Here is a 21,850-nt window from a genome sequence, read left to right on the forward strand (position 1 = left end):
AACGGTCACCTGCTTCTAATGGTCACTTTCAAAACCTATCAAACGTTTTCTCTATATAATTTAACTCTTTTAACGGCCACAGGTCTAACGCGGTCAGCGGCCACCTAATTTTAGTACAAAATGGTCATTTCACAATTTAAAAAGGACATTTTCTAAAAGCAAATATCAGCATAAAAACAAAATATCTGTGTTCAGTATTGAGACCAAACTGATAATCGGAACCGAGATAGCTTAGTAGGGGTGAATTCTTTAATTTTCGTATTCCACTCCTTCCAGCTCACATTTATAACCGTATCATCGACTTTTTCTCGGCGTATATTTCCTACTAAAATTGTTATGGTCAAATTTAGAGCGCTCGGGATCCACCATTTATGATTTGTTTGCCCGCACGAACGATTACTCTTTCGATTTAAAACACTAAAACAATTTGCCTCGATCAAGGCCACTTGCAATGTTGGAAAGAAAAAGAAAAACTAAAATAATAAAGTATATATTAAAACATATTTTTCTCTCGGTTATTTAGTTTGGCTAGCCATTAAACCAGGTTCAAACCACCATTTGTTCTTGTACCAAGTCAGGAATATGGCAGTTGTTATCAAATAGTTCGTTTTTATGTGTGTTGGCTTTCGTTTTTGTTGCACTTCGGTGGTCCTGTTGTTTCCTTGTTTTCCTCTTGTGGTTGATGTGTTTCCCTCGGTTTTGGTTTGTAACCCGGATTTGTTTTCTCTCAATCGATTTACGACTTTTGAACACTGCTACTGTTGCCTTTATTTTTTTGATGATATTACCTCAGTCTGTACATAAGTTATTCTTTAAAAAAAATAACGTTTCGGTGTGATTACAAAAACTATATTCAAAACTAATTTCTATAAACTTATGTTATGAGTAGAAATGTCTTTATAAAAAGTAATCAAAACAAAAATGCCGAACTCCAAGGAAATTTAAAACAGAAAGTCCCTTACATGACAAAATCAAAACTCAACACATCAAACGAATGGAAACCAACTGTCATATTCCTAACTTTGTACAGGCGAAATAATTCTATAATCCCCATTCAGAGTCTCCTAACACACTGTAAATACGTGAAGTCATTTTAATCAACGGCCGTTGACACACATGATCAAGTTATTAGTAAGGTATAAATAACAAAATATCAGGTGTCCATATCAACGCTGTTACGAATGACATTCTATTTGGTGGTGATGCATCTTACAAAGTCTATCTGATTCAACTTGCAGTGAGGTTAACTTGTTTGGCTCCGTGTTGAAGGCCTTACTGTAACTTTCGAGATGAAAAACAGCAATACAAACGCTGCTCCTTTCCTCTTTGTGTTGTTGGCTGTACATGTACAGATTTGTTTGGCATAGATGAATACCCAATATCCTTCGTTATTCTATTATTGTAATAGAAAACAACAAGTTTGTCACCATTTAAAAGCGTCTATTTAATACTGATATTAATTCGATGGTTAATTAGATGACGTGAGATTGTTGGTTGCTTAATGTACAGTTGCAAATATTTCATGCAAGATCAGGGCGAGAACAAATTAGCAATTATTACAATCAGTAGGTCATATAATTGATGTCGTCTGGAATGAAGGTCGGGAGAAATTTGGACTGCCACTGGTAAAATATTGTTTAATATAGTATATTGGATAGGGGCAAGAAAATTTGCCTTGAAACCGCCACCTACGGACCCCTCTTAGTGTGATTGCGAAAATACCTAACGTGCAAAGAAAGCAGCACTCGCATTAAACGAGGCATCGGATTTAATGTTCCAATTCTGACCGGACGTGACTGCGTACTTGTACATCCCGGATAGTCAACGATGTCCTACTTTGGCAAGGGTTTTACTGTCGGTCGGAAGAAAACCTGTAGTGACCAAATTTCTATTCTCGAGTCATCCTTAGGGTTGATGACGACTATACAAAAATACACACGAAATGCTTATACATAATATCGAGTCAATGTATTGCTAATTGATTATTTTAGACTTTTTGTGGTTTTAATGTTATAAATCAAATATGAGAATTTGAGTCGAATCAGTGAAGATGAATTTGACAGCTTTAAAGAATGCATCTATATTCATGTTTCAAATATCGTAAAGACGAACACAGTTCTATATTTTTCTTTTAACGAAAGCAGCTTGCTTGTTCTCCCAAATATTATCATCAATTAAAGCATGATCGAACTTATAGTATAATTAAATTCTAACAACCAGTTTCATACTGTTAAGCTTCTTGAATAACTTGGTCCTACCTAATATGTAATTACCCGATATATCATTCAAGCTGATCCCAGTTTTCTTGGTCTGACATTGATACGGATATCCACTTATTTGATCGAATGTCGGACGGCGTTATGGGAGACACATATAAGTAATCATTGCCTGTAAAAAAATTTAATAAGGCAAAAAAAGTTTAACAACTCTTTTATTAGAAACTCTTAAATTATGAACATAACATTTTCGTTGACTTTTCTAATTTCCAAATTGTGAACAAAATTGCATTCCATTTCTGAGTCATCAAGTAACATAACATAAATCGGCGAAGATCAATTGATATAAAATTTTAGCTAAAAGATCAGTGTCATGCATGATATGAAATAGCACAAATTAAGAACAGATGTAATAGTCACCCCTCAAAGTGTGAGGACTGGTATGTAGGGTTTTTGGATTTTGACGGCCACAAATTGACGGCAAATGATATATAACTAAAAGTCAACTACGGCTTGCGTAAAGCGATGTTATAAGAGTTTTACTAAAGGAAGAGTGGCATTGCACTACAACAATCTTCTTATTCAACTTCTCTTTTACGTTTTGATGTAGATGCGTATTCAAACATCCTGCGCAGCTACCTTGCAACAAAACCTCACTCCTAAAAAAGAGGGATTTTAAATATTTTTTTCTATCCTGGATATGGAAGCTCCCTCATGAAACAACTACCTACCAGATCACTGCAAAAGCGAAAGACCTCATGGTATGGTGTCCAGTATTATAATTTATTGATTGATTGTTGGCTGCTTAACGTCCAGTGGCAAATATTTCATGCATATTCAGGACGAGAACAAGTTCACAATAAATACAGTAGGTAGGTTCTGTAATAAATTAAGGGATTAAGGTCGGAGACATTTAGACTGCCACGGGAAATGAGGGTATATTGGATAAGGACAGAAATTTAGCCTTGCAACAGGTCACCTACGGACCCCTCAAAGAGTTGTTGCAAGGGTTCTTAACGTGCAAAGAGCGTGGCACTCTCTCTACACGAGGCATCGGATTTAACGTCCCCATTCTGACCGGACGTGGCTGCAAATTTGTACATCCCGCACAGCCAAACGGACGCCCCACTTTAGCACGGGTTTTACTGCCGGTCGGAGGAAGACCAATGGTGACCATACTTCTATTCCCCAGTCACCCTTGGGGGGTATTATAATTTAACATTTCCCCTTATAATTGAAATATTAAATTACCCTTATTTCCATCAACAGAATTTTAGTCAGAAAGAATATACCACAAAACTAAATATTTGACACTACAAACCACAGAATAGATTTTCTTAATGATAAAAGGTTCATAAGTTATAGATTGATTGATAGTTGTCTAAGTATCGACCAGTGGCATATATTTCACACATTTTCATGACGATTGATTGGTTGAGTGTTTAACGTCCAATGGCAATAATTTAAAGCATATTTAGGACGCGAACAGATTAACAATAGATATAATAGGCCTGTATGCGGCAGTGCGAAATTACGGTCGGAGAAATTTATACTTCCACTGGAAAATGAGGGTTTATTAGATAGGGACAGAACGTTACCATGTAACAGGCAGCCTACGGACCTCTCGAAGAGTTGTTACAATGGTTCTTTACGTGCAAAGAGTGTGACATTCTCTCGACACGAGGCTTCTTATTCAACGTCCCCATTCTTAGCAGACGTGACCGCGTACATGTCAAAATGGCGTCCCACTTTTTCAAGGGATTAACTGCTGATCTAAAAAAGACCTATAATAATAATTGTTTTCCCCAATCACCCTAGTGGCATTTACGACCAGTGGCAAATGTTTAATTCATTTGAAAGACGAAAACAAATTAAGAATACATTAAATAAGTAAGTATTGTAAAATGGTGGACAATAAAACAATAAACTATCTTATCCAATTTTTTGTTAAAAAAAATCATTTCATCTATTTTAGAAAAAGAAGAAGCATACGCCCAATCTCTAATACCTGACGGTAAGTTGAATATGCGACAGAAAACTTTAACACCTGAGGGTCAGTTGGATAAGCGACAGAAAATGAACTTTGAGTTTGAATGTCCGTTTGGTATCCTTCGTCTCTCTTTAGTCTTGGCAACATTATTTTATGTTGGTTGTTATTGGCTTTGAACTATCTTCAATTGACTGCGAGTACTCTCATATATGTATTTTGTGTTTGTATTAGGGTCCTTATGTGCTTTTTTTTATCGATCTGAGGAGTAATGTACATTTCAACTGATTTTGATAGTTTGATCTTATATATATTGTATTGTAACACATCTGTCCGCGGTTTGGAAGAGGATATGACGCCAGCGAATATGTTTAATCCCGCCACACTCGGTATGTGCCTGTCGTTAGCTGCTATTCATCATATTTGGTTTTCTTTTATTATTTCAGACATAAATCAGGCTGCTTGTTTTCTTGTTTGAATCGTTTTACATTTGTCATTTCGGGATCCTTTATAGCCTTCTACAAGGTATAGCTTTTGCTCATTGTTGAAGGCCGTACGGTAACAAATAGTTATTAACTTCTATGACATGCGGGCTTTGGTGGGGAGTTGTCTCATTGACAACAAAACCACATCTTTATATTGCCGTACGGTAACAAATAGTTATTAACTTCTATGACATGCGGGTTTTGGTGGGGAGTTGTCTCATTGACAACCAAACCACATCTTTATATTGTTACATTTAAACGAGAAATCGTATTTATGCATCCCACGCAACGCCTACCTTTGGCAATGTTTTTACTGCTGGTAGGAAGAGGTTTAGGTGACCATATTTCTATTATCTCAATGGCAATGTTGTTACTGCTCGTAGGAAGAGTTGCAGTTGACCACAATTCTTTACCCCAATGGCAATGTTGTTACTGCTGTTAGGAGGAGGTTCAGTTGACCATATTTATTTACGTTATTTTCTTCCAATGGCAATGTTGTTACTGCTGGTAGGAAGAGGTTCAGTTGACCATATTTATGTACTCTCAAAGGCAATGTTGTTACTGCTGGTTTAGGTGACCATATTTCTATTACCCCAATGGCAATGTTGTTACTGCTGATAGGAAGATGTTCAGTTGACCATATTTCTTTACTCTCAAAGGCAATGTTGTTACTGATGGTAGAAAGAGGTAACGGTGACCATATTTGTATACCCCAATCATTCTTTTGGTTCATTATATATCAGTGGTATGGCATTTCATCGATGAGTAACCAAATAACATGTAAAGATTATTTTTTTTTGTTGGCTTAGAGATCATATTTGATATGAATTCATATTATGAAACAGCACAAAAGAACACATTTAAAAGTCAACCCTGAAAGTTCATCGACTGGTGTGAAAGGCTTTGAGATATTGACAGTTACAAAATGTGCGAATAGTGCCTTTAGTAAAACATCTTTCTTCGCAATATGCAACATAAAGATCTTCAAAACTACAGAGAGTCGTAATAGGGTGATCTAATTATATCACTCTATTATAGTCTGATGTTTGTTAGTACTTATACATCCCACAGATCCACCGGAGGCCACTTGCAACGAAGCCCCTAAGGGCGAGATATTTATATCTGTACCGATTTCCCTATCCTGGGTTGCGATGCTCCCTTGTGAAGCTTGCCCCCTGCCAGATCTGAACGTAACCGAAAGACATGCTGTGTTAGGGTCAAATAATTGTATTTAAATTCCCCCATTATAAAAAAAAAATATTTTAAGTCATGAAGAATAGAACATCAGAAAGTATTTCTAAATGATCAGCTCATAAATGATAAATTGTTGAATTGTTGCTAGCTTAATACGTCCAGTGGCAAATGTCTCGTTCATTTTCAAGACAGAACATGTTAAAAATAAAATTAAATTGTTAGTTCTTTACAGTAAGGCACTATTACACTTAAGCCCTTGCATATCTTGGTACTTTGATCATGGTTCTATACAGTAGTCAACTCGTATATGACTGCAATGATGAAATTTCTTTACAATTCTTATTGCAAATCCACTCTTCTATCCAATATATCTGGTGCGTTTCAATTTTTATTCATTGTGACAAGTTTTCCCAGCGTCTTGTGGTTTTTTATCAGTTGGTTCTATGATTTCCTAGAAAAAGAAACTAAAAAGACAATACATTCTTATGTATCCTTAAAAACCCAGCAATATGCTGAATAAAGTTCAAGGCAGTAGGACAAAGGTAGTCTATAGATCATTTTTTTTTCTATAACATGACATAGATAGCACCAAACAAATAAGTTCTCCCACTGCATAGGTCTATCCAGTACATAACAATGCTCAACACATTACTCTTATGTTTTTAATCTCCTTCATTAACACACTCCTTGAATTAGGGGACGATTCGCTGGGGTGGGGCAAAATGATTTTAAAACTGAAAATATTGGTCTGGTAAGAGATGAAAATAAATAACTATTCCATAAACCGGATGAAAGGAATATTCTGTAAAACAAAGTAGGGACTCTGTGGGAACGTCACGTCAATAAACTCATATCTGCCGTAATGCATAATTGGTGTTATCGACGTCGGTAAAAATTACAAAATAAAAACTTTTTCATTCGATGTCGGTTAAAAATAAAATATCACAGGAAACTTGAATTTTAGCTCTTCAAACTAGGCTAAAAGTTATAGACTTTACCCTTTTGTATCTATATTTCATAACAACTTGAAAATCGGTAATATTATCCACAACGTTTATTTTTCGCTATCATATTCAACAATTTGATATCCTATCGGGACCTAGCGCTATTTATAGAAACGTAAACAGACATCAACATTTTGCATGCATCATCCTGAAGTTGAGAACAGTAAAATTTTGTTGGTATCCTAATCCAATTTCGTCAAAAAGGTGTCTAATTTTGAAGAAAATCTACAAAATTTTGAGTTTTCACCCGAAAGAAACCCCATGTTCACATATTTTTCAAGGATCCATCGCTCCCCGCAATCTACAACATATTATCTTTACAAAAATGTCCAGTTTATGTAAATGTGTTACGAATTGACGAGGCGCCAGTGCGTCAAAGGCGGCAGGGTCCAGCATTAAAAGAACCAAAATAGCGCCGTAACGTTATATTTATTCACTGTTCACATCATCATGCAATCAGTTAAACTTTCAATTTCTGCTAAATTACACTCGAACGTAATGGTTGCGTTATTCACGATCCATTGTTGTCAATTAATAAGATTATAAATTCGAATACATATTTACTTGCACAAATACGACAAAGATTCGCTCGAAAACTAACTTCATGAAATATTGTCATCATAGATACCTGTTAAGGGTTAATTCCCTTTGTTTATAAAAAAAAGTTTGAGGTACTGTGCAGGATATTCTGTACACTTGAATTCACATAACTTAATAAAAATTGTAATGCAATAGTAAGAGTTAAGTATAAATAATCTATTTACTCAACCAATTAATACTTTCCTTTAAAGAAAAAATATATTATTATAATTGAATTCAAACAAAATATGCAATACAAGCGACGTAAATATTTTCTATTTTAAAAATTAGAATGGTCCAGGTTTTGTAAAAAATGTTGAAAAAAATAAATTATACCCCCCCTCCCGCCCATTTCCAAAAAAAAAACAAAAACAAAACAAACATAAAACAAGACGAAAAAGAAAAGTCAAAATGATTTAACGAAAAATTAAAATGAAAATAAGCAAAACAAGCAAAAAAGAATTAACAACATCATGTTTTATCTTAAAATAATATGGATACAAACAAAATAAAAATAAGGAGATGTGGTATGATTGCCAAAGAGACAACTATATCCATCAAAGTTCAAATGAAGTGGATGTAAGCAATAATAGGCAACCGTACGGCCTTCAACAATGAGAAAAAAACCATACCCTATGGTCGGCTATAAAAGCTTGTTATTGATTGTCCTCAGTTATTACCATTCAGTATTGATTAAGTTTGAAGGAACCAAGTATAATATTTATAAGAAGCATTTGATTCAACTTTGAATTTGTGTCACGGAACACATACTACATGAAACACGTCTTCTTTAAAATATTACACTTGTACGAAATTGAACTGATCTGTATTTAAATCGATCTTAAAAAGTTCGCGTTTACATTTGCACAAGCAAGATCGATCGAGATCGATCTTATCTAATCTAGTGCGTTTACACTGCAACATAAACAGAACCGGTCTGACCTGATTACTTTACATTTCGTAAACAAATAATCGTAAAAATTGATTGGAATAATAACGAGTGCATTTCGCGCGGACTATCACACACTGCAAAATTATGGAAAACATAGTTGGATCATTGGAATTTCGTATGCAGTTATCAATTATCTTTTTGGTTAACACGTCACAAGCCATTAAACAAAGAAATGCGAGAAGACTATCACTTGAAAACAAACTGTCAATGCCTTTGAAGATGAGGATTTGCAGCAAAGAACTAGAATTTATCGGTTCAGAAGAATGATGCAAAAACGGCGGAATCTTTTCCCATCCATCATTTTTAAACACGTGTGTTTTTGTCGCCGAACATGCGCAGATTTATTTTCATATCTAACTATATCATTCACTTGAAGAAAGATCGATCGAGATCGATATTAGCGTTTACACCTGAAGAAAGATCGATTCAAAACAGATCGATCTTTTTAAAACCACCTCTGGAGGTGGACTTTGTAAGTCCGATTGAAGATCGATCTTTCCCGTTAACATTAGACTAAGGATCGATCTTTCGATCTCAAGATAGATTGATCTTTTTTACAAGTGTAAACGGGGTCTTAGAAAGTAACTAAATGCTTCCAATCAAAAAACACTAAACCACTCACTAAATTCATTTCGAAATTGCAAAATTGCTGCACTTATTTGAACCAAGCGTATGTCAAAGTGTTGCATGTATATGTTTAAGATCTAACAACATTTATCAAGTTGAATTAAGATTTTTTACCACGATACAGTTTATATTAATGTGATTTAGATTTACATGTAACAGCGTTCATTCATAATAATATCATTTTTAAAACTATATATCCCTGAAAATCATAAAGTTTCTTTCAAATTATATATATTATATATAAATTAAAGAAAGATGTATTGAATCTAGCTGTTTTTAACCCAGATGTAATGTTTCTAAGCTTGAACATTTTGTAACCTGAATTAAAAATATGTATGGCTATACTATCCCTTTTTCAAACCGAATTGTTGGCCCAGGTTTTTCGGATGTAAGACCCTTATTGAGGTGGCTGTACTTTAGCTGTTTGGTATATCGGATGCATAAATACGAAGCAACAGTAAGTCAACTTTAAATTTGAAGCCTTGTTTGCGGAAAGCATTTATCTTTCTGCAAGGCAAATCCACACACATACTTAACAATCCCGCTATAACGTTTGAAGTCTTAATTTCCTGCCCTTCATTCCGCGATCGTCTATTTTTGAAGACCATAAATAAATGAATAATTTGATTTGCTAACTTATTGAGCATATATGAAATGTTTGCAACTGGACATTAAGCCAATTATAATTATAAACCACATATCGTGTCATGTATAAAGATTTATCTACAGATGAATAAGAGTTTCTTAGCTGGTTTGACTCCTTCATGTGAAATAGTTGTCATTTTCATCCACCACCACACGGATTTATTCAAATACATGCATTGTAATATTTCGATTAATATTTTTAAAAAAATAACATCTTATATATATTAAACAAGTTTTTTTACTTGGAGGTTACAAATCCGAAGTGTTCTAGAGTCTAAATCAATACATATTGAAGATTTTGCAAAAAATTTACACATATCTATCTATTAATTCAAAGGGTTATTCAGTGCTATATATTGTTGTAGGGGACAGTTTTAAAACAGTATGTATAAACAAAATATTATAAAATGATATTCAAAATTTTACATTGAAAGATATCCTTAAAACAACTAAAATGATTTGTATCTGAAATACAAGAATGAGCGTTTCTATGGAGTTTAGTGTGGCGTCCATTTCGATGAACTAGTATACATTATCATTGAGGGGCCAGCTGAGGACCACCTCCGGGTGCGAGGTTTTCTAACTGTGTTGAAGACCCATTGGTAGTCTTCGGCTTTTTTCTGCTCTTTGGTCGGGTTGTTGTCTCTTTTCCCATCCCCGTTTCCATTCTCAATTTTATTGGTTTTGGTAAAGTATGCTATTCTTCTTCATTGTTGTGGTACAAATGTACATGTGCAGACTTGTAACAATCTACCTAAGTTGCAGCTTCGACCCATAATTAGGTGATATGTTTTTAAAGAAATGTCATAATGTTGTGGTTAGACCTTCAAAGTATACACAAGAAGATATCATACTCTAAATATTGATAATAATGAACTCTTTGGAAATTGTCCTGATGTCTAATATATTCAGGGAAATTTAGCTCTATTTTTTTCAGAAGACGATACCAACATAATAATATCTGAACATGGCCATGTTAAATTAGATTAATTCATAACATATAATGAAATTGTTCATATTTTAAGTCCATATTTTGAATTGAATGTATGAAAGAGTGCCTGTACATATATATGTTACGTATATACAGGCCTGTGTTATTCTCATTTTCTGTACATACAAGACCTGTTCAGTAGCATGTTTTCATTCTTGAACCCCAAAGGTGACTGGTGGTATAGAAATGTGGTTTTCTTCCAACCACAAGTAAAACCCTTGGCAAAGTGGAGCATCCGTTTTGTTGTGTGGGATGTGTGAATACACAACCACGCCCGGTTAGAATAGGGACGAATTAAGGCCTCGTGAAGAGAGAGTACCACGCTCCCTGCACGTTAGGAATTTTTGCAGCAACTCTTTTATGGGTCCGTGGGTAGCCTGATGCAAAGGAGAAAAATCATGCCCTATCCATTATACCCACATTTTCAGCTGGTGACTGTTGAAATTCCCCTCCTTTTCCCCGGTCGATCCCTATTACAGAACCAAGCTATTACATCTATTTATATTTTGTTCTCATCCTGAATGTGTTTGAAATATTTGCCACTGGACATAAAACAAATTGTCAATGATTTTTTTATCTTGGCTCATGAATGAAAGGAGATGTATAAAGTAACAAGACAGCAAAATAACCACAAAAATAATTACAAAATCATGACTTGAAGCAAAGCTGCGTGTCTTTCTTTTTGACTCTTTTGAGTTATTATTTGCAGTAAATATGTGCATAATAAATATGATACGTGCCTGGATTAGTGTTTTTAATTTTTATTTCTATGCTTAATTCATTATTACTGTCTGAAATCTGGAAATCGTTAAGGTTGATGTAGAGAGTTTCACATGGAAAGGTGGATTGAAACTAATTTTCTTTGATTTTATCATAATAAAAAATGGTAGAAATAGGGGGGGGGGGGGGGGGGGGGGTCAGTTCTTACCCTGGACCTTAGACAAACCGACTTTTGCATCTAACAATGGTAGTCTTATTAAACACTTGCTACACTTCTAAAACAAGAAACTGCTATTTGTGTAAATCATATGGTCAAAAAAGTACATGGAAATTAAAAATTCAAAACATTTGAAAATTTCGTTTTTTAACGTTTTGTGCTAACTAGTACAGTTTCCCGTATTTTCCTGTGCGAAATAAGATTTTCACGTACAAGGGTCATACGCTATAAGAAATAGTTAGTTTTTGCATCCTTTCTGCTCATTTTGTGTATGATGTGTGCTGCGGTAGTTATAATACTAAGTTTTTTAGTGTGTTTTTATTGTAAATTGGAATGTTGGCAGACAAAAGGTATATATTCATGAATATCAGGCAGATGCTTGGGGTCAAAGGTCAAACATAAAAATGAAAACTCTTGTCCTAGTATATTTCTACCACATAAATATTTCAAATAATAAATGCTTTTTGTGTATTTTTTTCTTAAAAAAAAATCCCACAGAGTCCTTAAACAAAGTACAGGATAATGTGCAAAATTAAAATAAGGCCGCCGGACAATAATAAGTAACCGATGAAAATGAAGTCAATCCGCAAAAAATCCTACCCCGCCTCCTTCCATATTAACATTTCATAGTGTACTTAACCAAGAGAAATGTTACAACATTCAATCCATTTTTTCAGGTATTTGTTGAATGCTTTTTTTTCTTTTTCAGAAAACACAACAACCACAGAGGAATCATTCACCCAAGCTCAAACACCTGTCAAATACAACCTTCCTGTTTCTGTCACTTTACGTCAACAGTTAAATATAAAAAAGTCAACGAATGAATATCTGGGCATTACTAGCTGTATCAAAACAGACAATACATTAGTGTTTACCGACTGTAGGAATGAGCGACTTATTATTTGTAATTCAGACGGTACTGATATCCATCACATTCCTCTTTCCTATCAACCATATTATATGACAGTGGTAAATAGTAATACTGTAGCAGTATCCTGTGATGGCAGAACCATACTGATAATAAATATATCTACAGGTTCTATCAACAGTAAATTCAACACCAATGGTCGCTGCTACGGAATATCATATATTGATAATAACCTGTACGTTGTTATTGATAGGAGTATAATACACGTGATGGACCTGGCAGGTCAAGTAATACGTACTATACCTTTACCTTCAGACGATATCACCGACATTACAGTAGACAGAGACAGGTTGGTTTGTATAGACACATCAATATACTGCTGCTCGTTAGATGGAAAACTTATTCGGAAGTTTAAACAGGATAAAATTCAAGATTTACGTTGTGTGACAACAGATAATGAGGGGAATGTCTATGTTACTCGTTCTAACACCAACACTGTAGTAGTTGTATCAGACGACGGGAAACATCACAGAGAACTTCTTACTAAATCGGATGGATTGAATGATCCGTGGGGAATTTATTTTGACAAAAAAAATAAAATTCTTCTTGTTTGTACTGATGATGATGCTTTTCTTTTTGACGTAAAACAGAATGAAAATAAACATGAATAATTCTTTCAGACAATTAGTACGTTCGCACTCGGATCTGTTTGTGTATTTAGTCATTCAAAATAACTTTTATTTATTTTTGTTTTCTTTACTATCATTCTAACTTAATTGAAAACAAATTACAGAAAGATTATAATTGTTTTTGAAAATGTAACTTGAATTTTCCTCGGCTTTTGTATTTCATTAATGTTGTTCGAATACTGTTTTTTACGCATTTTAAAAACATTTGAACATTCATTTGTTCCATGAATATTTCAATATGGAAAATAAAAAAAAATAAGAAATCCGGATAAGAAAAACTGTTTTGGAATTTATTTTAACAAACAAGAAAATATTCTGCATGTTTGTAATATAAATAAAGGAAAGGTTGTAATATAAATGACGGAAAGGTTGTAATATAAATGACGGAAAGGTTGATTTTTTGAACATTAATAAGTTTATTCGAATTCAGATTTGTTTTTATACGCCCGTCAAAATTTTGACGGGACGTATTATAGTACACAAATGTCGTCTGTCCGTCTGTCTGTCCGGCGTAAACATGTCGCACCGTAACTTGAGAACGACTTATCCAAATTTCATGAAACTTAACATAGTTGTTTCTTATGATGGTCAAACGATCTGTATACTTTTTGGTGAAAATCAGATTAAAACTTTTTGAGTTACGGGACTTAATAACTGAAACAGGTGTGTGTTTTTTTCATATGTCGCGCCGTATCTCAAACACAATTTATGATTATTGCTTAAAACTCTACACACTTCTTAGTTATATTTAATCTTAAGATCTGTATACTTTTTGGTGATGATTCAAAATCTTATTTTTGAGTTATTGAGTATTTTGTAAAATAAGGGGGAGGGGTTTTTTACATGTCGCGCCGTATCTCAAAACGATTTATGATTATTGCTTAAAATTTTATACACTTCTTAGTTATAATAATCTAAAGATCTGTATAGTTTTTGGTTTTGATTCAAAATTTTCTTTTAGAGATATTGATTTTTTTTTAAAGGGGGGTTTTCACATGTCGCGCCGTATCTCAAAAACAATTTATGATTAATGTTTAAAATTTTACACACTTCTTAGTTATGGTAATCTAAAGATCTGTATACTTTTTGGTTTTGATTCAAAATTTTATTTTAGAGATTTTGAGTTTTTGGTTAAAAAAAGGGGGGGAGGGGGTTTCGCATGTCGTGCCGTATGTCAGAAACTATTTATGATTATTGCATAAAAATTCACACACAAGACGACGGGCGTATCATGCGTTCAAGGCGCAGCTGTTTATTGCATTGAGTAATTCGAAATGGATTGTATGTGTTTGTGTGTTATCTACCGAATACAAATTACAATTAATCAATTATGATTTATTTTATGGAATTACTACAATGCTTTCTTAAAAGTTTAATATAAGATATAAACTAGTAAATTTTTGCCCAAAATGATTTAAATATGATCACCACTTAAATTCAATTGGCGACAACAAAACAACTCTTTCACTAAACATTTCATTTCTGCAAATTTATTGGTTAGTTCAAGTAAACTATGACATCAAAAGCACTATGTTGTGTCAGATTAGGGCTACTTTTACGTTCTAAATTAGAGGTAGTGAATTGGTTTAAATCATCACACCTCAGCAAGCACGACTAATTTATGCGCAGACCAACCCATCACACAATAGCCCAAAAGGATTCTGTGACGTACCCATCCATATTCAGAAGTGGGAAATACAGATACTATACTGACTTTAGTGACAGTATTATATAACGAATACAGAGATGAAATGCTGGCACGCGTACTCTAAATTAAAGCGGACATTATTTTGAAGTCATTGTTTTCCAATATTTCTGTCATATGTATTATATAAGCCATCCTAACATCAAAATATTATTGCATTTTAATGCGGCTATATATATTTACATAATAAAGTGCAAATATGGTCAGTTTTGTTTGATGCTGTTGAATAATTTTGTTATAAGAGTCAGCCTGAGGTATTAAAATTACTGAAATTTTGTTGCGAGACAATATTTTGAAAAAAAGAGGACATGCTAGCCATCAAGATTGATGGGGACAATTTTTTGTTTTCATTGTATTGCAATGTTGCTGTCATTTGTATTATACAATCCATCCTGGCATCAAAATATTGCTGATTTACTATGCGGCTATATAGATTTACATAATAAAGTGCAAATATGGTCAGTTTTGGTTGATGCTTTAAAATAATTTTGTTATACGAGTCAGCCTGAGGTATCAAAACTACTATAATTTTCTTGCAAGACAATATTTTGAATAATAAGAGGACATGCTGGCAATCTAGATTGATAGGGACAAATTTTTGTTGTCATTGTATTGCAATGTTGCTGTCATTTGTATTATACAATCCATCCTTCTTTGTTGTCATTGTGTTGCAATGTTGCTGTCATTTGTATTATACAATCCATTCTGACCATAAAATATAGCTGATTTACTATGTAGCTATATAGATATACATATTATTAAAAGTGCAAATATGGTCAGTTTTGGTTGATGCTTTAAAATAATTTTGTTATGCAAGTCAGCCTGAGGTATCAAAATTACTGAAATTTTGTTGCGAGACAATATTTTGAATAAAAAGAGGACATGCTGGCTATCTAGATTGATGGGGACAAATTTTTGTTGTCATGGTATTGCAATGTTGCTGTCATTTGTATTATACAATCCATCCTGACATCAAAATATTGCTGATTTACTATGCGGCTATATAGATTTACATAATAAAGTGCAAATATGGTCAGTTTTGGTTGATGCTTTAAAATAATTTTGTTATACGAGTCAGCCTGAGGTATCAAAACTACTAAAATTTTCTTGCGAGACAATTTTTTGAATAAAAAGAGGACATGCTGGCTATCTAGATTGATGGGGACAAATTTTTGCTGTCATTGTATTGCACTGTTGCTGTCATAAATTTGTATTATACAATCCATCCTGACATCAAGATATTGCTGATTTACTATGTGGCTATATAGATATACATAATAAAGTGCAAAAATGGTCATTTTTTGTTGATGAGTTAAAATGATTTTGTTATACTAGTCAGCCTGAGGTATAAAAATTACCGAAATTTTCTTGCGAGACAATATTTTGAATAAAAAGAGGACATGCTGGCTATCTAAATTGATCGAGACAAATTTTTGTTGTCATTGTATTGCACTGTTGCTGTCATTTGTATTATACAATCCATCCTGACATCAAGATATTGCCGATTTACTATATGGCTATATAGATATACATAATAAAGTGCAAATATGGTCAGTTTTGGTTGATGCGTTAACATAATTTGTTATATTAGTCATCCTGAGGTATCAAAACTACTGAAATTTTCGTGCGAGACAATATTTTGAATACAAAAGAGGACATGCTGGCAATCTAGATTGATGGGGATAATTTTTGTTGTCATTGTGTTGCAATGTTGCTGTCATTTATATTATACAATCCATTCTGCCATAAATATAGCTGATTTACTATGTGGCTATATAGATTGATTGATTGTTGGTTGCTTAACGTCCAGTGGCAAATATTTCATGCATATTCAGGACGAGAACAAGTTCACAATAAATACAATAGGTAGGTTCTGTAATAGATTAAGGGATTAAGGTCGGAGAAATTTAGACTGCCACGGGAAATCAGGGTATATTGGATAGGGACAGAAATTTAGCCTTGCAACAGGTCACCTACGGACCCCTCAAAGAGTTGTTGCAAGGGTTCTTAACGTGCAAAGAGCGTGACACTATCTTTACACGAGGCATCGGATTTAACGTCCCCATTCTGACCGGACGTGGCTGCAAATTTGTACATCCCGCACAGCCAAACGGACGCCCCACTTTAGCACGGGTTTTACTGCCGGTCGGAGGAAGACCAATGGTGACCATACTTCTATTCCCCAGTCACCCTTGGGGGATGTGGCTATATAGATATTCATAATATTAAAAGTGCAAATATGGTCAGTTTTGGTTGATGCTTTAAAATAATGTTGCTAAACAAGTCAGCCTGAGGTATCAAAACTACTGCAAATTTTTGTTGTCATTGTGTTGCAATGTTGCTGTCATTTGTATAATGCAATCCATTCTGACATCAAAATATTGTTGATTTACTATTTAGCTATATAGATTTACATAATAAAGTTCAAATATGATCAGTTTTGGTTGATTCGTTAAAATAATTTTGTTATACGAGTCAGCCTGAGGTATCAAAACTACTGAAATTTTCTTGCGAGACAATATTTTGAATAAAAAGAGGACATGCTGACAATGTAGATTGATAGGGAAAAATTTTTGTTGTCATTGTATTGCAATGTTGCTGTCATTTGTATTATACAATCCATCCTGACATCAAGATATTGCTGATTTACTATGTGACTATATAAATTTACATAATAAAGTGCAAATATGGTCAGTTTTTGTTGATGCGTTTAAATAATTTTGTTATACTAGTCAGCCTTAGGTATCAAAATTACTGAAATTTTGTTGCGAGACAATATTTTGAATAAAAAGAGGACATGCTGGCAATCTAGATTGATGGGGATAATTTTTGTTGTCATTGTGTTGCAATGTTGCTGTCATTTATATTATACAATCCATTCTGCCATAAAATATAGCTGATTTACTATGTGGCTATATAGATATTCATAATATTAAAAGTGCAAATATGGTCAGTTTTGGTTGATGCTTTAAAATAATTTTGTTAAACAAGTCAGCCTGAGGTATCAAAACTACTGCAATTTTCTTGCGATACAATATTTTGAATAAAAAGAGGACATGCTGGCAATCTATATTGATGGGGATAATTGCTGTTGTCATTGTGTTGCAATGTTGCTGTTATTTGTATTATATTATCCATCCTGACACCAAAATATTGCTGATTTACTATGCGGCTAAATAAATTTACATAATAAAGTGCAAATATGGTCAGTTTTGGTTGATGCTTTAAAATTATTTTGTTATACGAGTCAGCCTGAGGTATCAAAACTACTTAAATTTTCTTGCGAGACAATATTTTGAATAAAAAGAGGACATGCTGGCAATCTAGATTGATGGGGACGAATTTTTGTTGTCATTGTGTTGCAATGTTGCTGTCATTTGTATTATACAATCCATCCTGACATCAAACTATTGCTGATTTACTATGCGGCTTTATAGATTTACATAATAAAGTTCAAACATGGTCAGATTTGGTTGAAGCGTTAAAATATTTTTGTTATATGAGTCAGCATGAGGTATCAAAATTACTGAAATTTTGTTGCGAGACAATATTTTTAATAAATATAGGACAAAAATATTTCCAAAAATTTTAACCCTATATAAATTAACAGATTGACACATTCCCCATTTCCATCCTCAATTTTATAATAAAGTGCAAATATGGTCAGTTTTTGTTGATGTGTTAAAATAATTTTGTTGTACACGTACCAGTCAGCCTGAAGTATCAAAACTACAGATAATATATATATGTTCCTGAGAGAGTAAAAAAACATGTTATATTGGAACCAGTCTGAGATGTCAAAACTACTGATTTTTTGTGATGATTCAATTATTTGAATAAAAAAAGGACATGCATACTTGTACTGTTGATTGGTGCAGAAAAAGAAATATTATTAATATTACGCTGGCCATAAGCATGATTAACTGTACACCAATATTGCTTTCAATTATCATGATTATTTTATATGATCTAAGTACTATTCGTTTTTGGCATTGTTTGTCGATTTTATCTGAAAACCAAGTTTATAAGATTTACGCTACATTTTAAAACCGATAATAATAGCATTGTAACCAATTTCTTTTTTAATTTATAGATAGACAGATCGCGGATAAATTTGCATTTCAAGCAAAGTTTTATGCGTACTTTATTTACAAATACATGCATATATATTTAATATGTATTGTTTATATAACCATCATAGGCATGACCACGGAGGTTTTAATTTTATACATTAATTTACAATATTGTGATCAAAATTTGTTTTTTAAAACAAATAAATAATTTTGTAGTCGCACGCTTTCTTTGAAATTTAATTGCATTATGGGTAATTTCGGATCGTGAAGATAGAATGGTGTATGGTGTAATGTGTAAGGTGTATGGTGCAAAGGTGTAACGTGTATGGTGTAATAGCACAAGGTGTATGGTGTAATGGTGTATGGTGTAAGTGGGAAGTTTACACCATCCAAGGACTGTATGAGTCCTTCAAGTTTAAAAGTTTCTTATTAACCATTATATTTAGGTCGAATGGAGGCAACTTCACAAATGGTCTGAGGTATTTAGTCGACTTGGCGTCTGAATTTAAGCTGCACTGGTAAGTAGATCGACCCATATGTTACCATCTTGGTCTCCATACACGACAATGAATAACTGTGTATTTGAGCGGTTTCAACGTTTTTACGTGTACGTTAATTGTTCTATGACTGACACAATGTGTTTGTTATCCAGCAAGTGATTCGGTGTATCAACCTATTCCAAATGATAGAAAAACAGTATTTTTCTTTGAAAAAGGAATGTTTCCAATTCTGCATTCGATTCTTTAATATCTGACTTGTGTGTCTCGTGATGCATCACCAGCATCGAAAGAATAGTAAAAGATTAGATTGTATATCTTTTTCATGTTGTTTATTTCTGAAGATTTGTTGGGATAAGTGCAATTGCTAATACAAGTTTTAATCTCTGTCAGTTTTGTTAGTTGATGAGTGCTCTTCATTAAATTATTTTTCCTTTCAATTTGTAAATATTCCCAAAACATTCTCAAGAACCGACATACCAAAGCGCTACCCGGGAATGAAGCTTAATAAAAAATGCAAAATCAAATGCCGTTTGTTTTCATTTGCTGCAGGTATTTCATGATTCTATATTGCTATTTCTGTATTCCAGCGAATTTTCAATTACTAATTCCGTTATCAATCAGTTATTGTAGTGTGATTTAAATTTAAAAAAAAGAAAAACGTTGTTCTTCGATGCTACATCTGTGGGTACAAATTATGAAACGTTTGAGAGCATAGAAAAAAACAAATAATTAAAACCTTAAACGGTACAATGTAAAATCTCTTAATTTACAAGCCGATATACATGTACCATTGTGTACGGTGAACAACTGACACATCTAAATTTGAGACTGGTAAAAAAACAAAATAATCCGGATAGTGTCAATACAGATAGATCTGCGTAACGTTAAACGATCTATTTATTGGAAATAAAAATAAAAGCTTTCACTACCTTGTATCAGTGTCTACTTGGTTTTAGACTCCGAATAATGGCTTTTGGCATCTTTATAAACAGAACGTAGTTTAAATTCATAATATGTTTCAGGTAGCAGATTTTGAAGTGTGTACAAGCGTCTTCCATCTCCCCCTTTCACTACATCTTTAGAAGAGAATGTCCTGACAGGCAGGTTTTCTGTACCTGGAGGTCGATCTCCAAGCTCATACGATAGGCACTCGTCTTGGACATCAATCAACCATTCAATGGTTATTGAACAATCAGTGCATTCAACTATGTCAAATTTTCTAGGAGCTGTAAATGGATAAATGAAAATGTCATCAATCTACCTGGATATCTTTTAGTTATTCAGAGAAAGAGGAAATTGATATAAGGCGGTTAATGCCATACAATTAAGCGAATAAAACTGACAACGTCATGTTCAATGACACATTACAATCAAACAAATATACATTCTCCTTGAGGATCATCGGTTCCTACATGTATCGTGAAACAAGCTTAAAATCGTATAAATAGTGATAAATCATCAACCGAGCGCAGACTGGTAAATTTATCAGGTTTATTCTAAAATATTACGTAAAGTTGTATTCGGTGATATTACCGGAAGAAACATGAGGTCGAACTTCTGACACCGTCAACTTTGATATTATAGCGGTTATCTTGGGGTTAGTAACATTGATACATTAGTTGCACTTGTTTGAATAATTTTCTTTTTTTTAATTCGTAGCTACTTTACAGATGCATTACTTTACATGCACGTCTCGAAATTAATAAAGTTACAGAACGCTCTCTCAGCAAGATTTACGACATAAATGTGGATTTCGAAAAGCAAGACACTATTTGCAATCATTTTGAGTAAAAATATTTAAAAGACCACACGGTTAGTTATTGTAAAATTTTACATCACTTTTAATACTAGGAGTCCTTCAAGTTTAAGTTTCTTATTAACCATTATCTTTAGGTCAAATGGAGACAACTTCACAAATGGTCTGTGGTATTTAGTCGACTTGGCGTCTGAATTTAAGATGCACGGGTAAGTAGATCGACCAATTTGTTTACATCTTGGTCTCCATACACGACCATTTATAACTTTGTATTTGAGGGGTTTCACCGATTTTACGTGTACGTTAATTGTTCTATGACTCGATACGATTTTTATGTTATCCAGCAAGTGATACGGTGTATCAACCTATTCCAAATGGTAGAAAAACAGTACATTTCTTTAAAAAAAGAATGTTTCTATTTCTGCATTCTATTCTTTAAACCCCCAAGGGTGACTGGGGAATAGAAATATGGTCACCATTGGTCTTCCTCCGACCGGCGGTAAAACCCTCGTTAAAGTGGGGCGTCCGTTTGGCTGTGCGGGATGTACAAATTCGCAGTCACGTCCGGTCAGAATGGGGACGTTAATTCCGATGTCTCGTGTAGAGAGAGTGCCATGCTCTTTGCACGTTAAGAACCCTTGC

The 21,850-nt window shown here is 33.7% G+C and overlaps 1 protein-coding gene across 5 annotated transcripts in view; it reads left to right on the forward strand.

Annotated features, from left to right (window-relative positions):
• The window catches only part of LOC127732452 (uncharacterized), a 43,375-nt gene extending 28,290 nt beyond the window's left edge, over positions 1-15,085 (forward strand). For all 5 annotated transcript variants that reach the window (XM_052241483.1, XM_052241484.1, XM_052241485.1 and 2 more), the window contains 2 exons: positions 4,192-4,230; positions 12,327-15,085. In XM_052241483.1, the coding sequence (XP_052097443.1) occupies positions 4,192-4,230; positions 12,327-13,156 (869 nt within the window). In that variant the 3' untranslated portion in view covers positions 13,157-15,085. The remainder of the gene's footprint in view (positions 1-4,191; positions 4,231-12,326) is intronic.
• The last annotated feature ends 6,765 nt before the right edge of the window (positions 15,086-21,850 follow it).

Source organism: Mytilus californianus, unplaced genomic scaffold (assembly GCF_021869535.1).
Source record: "Mytilus californianus isolate M0D057914Y unplaced genomic scaffold, xbMytCali1.0.p SCAF_24, whole genome shotgun sequence".
In the NCBI taxonomy this organism is placed as follows: domain Eukaryota; kingdom Metazoa; phylum Mollusca; class Bivalvia; order Mytilida; family Mytilidae; genus Mytilus; species Mytilus californianus.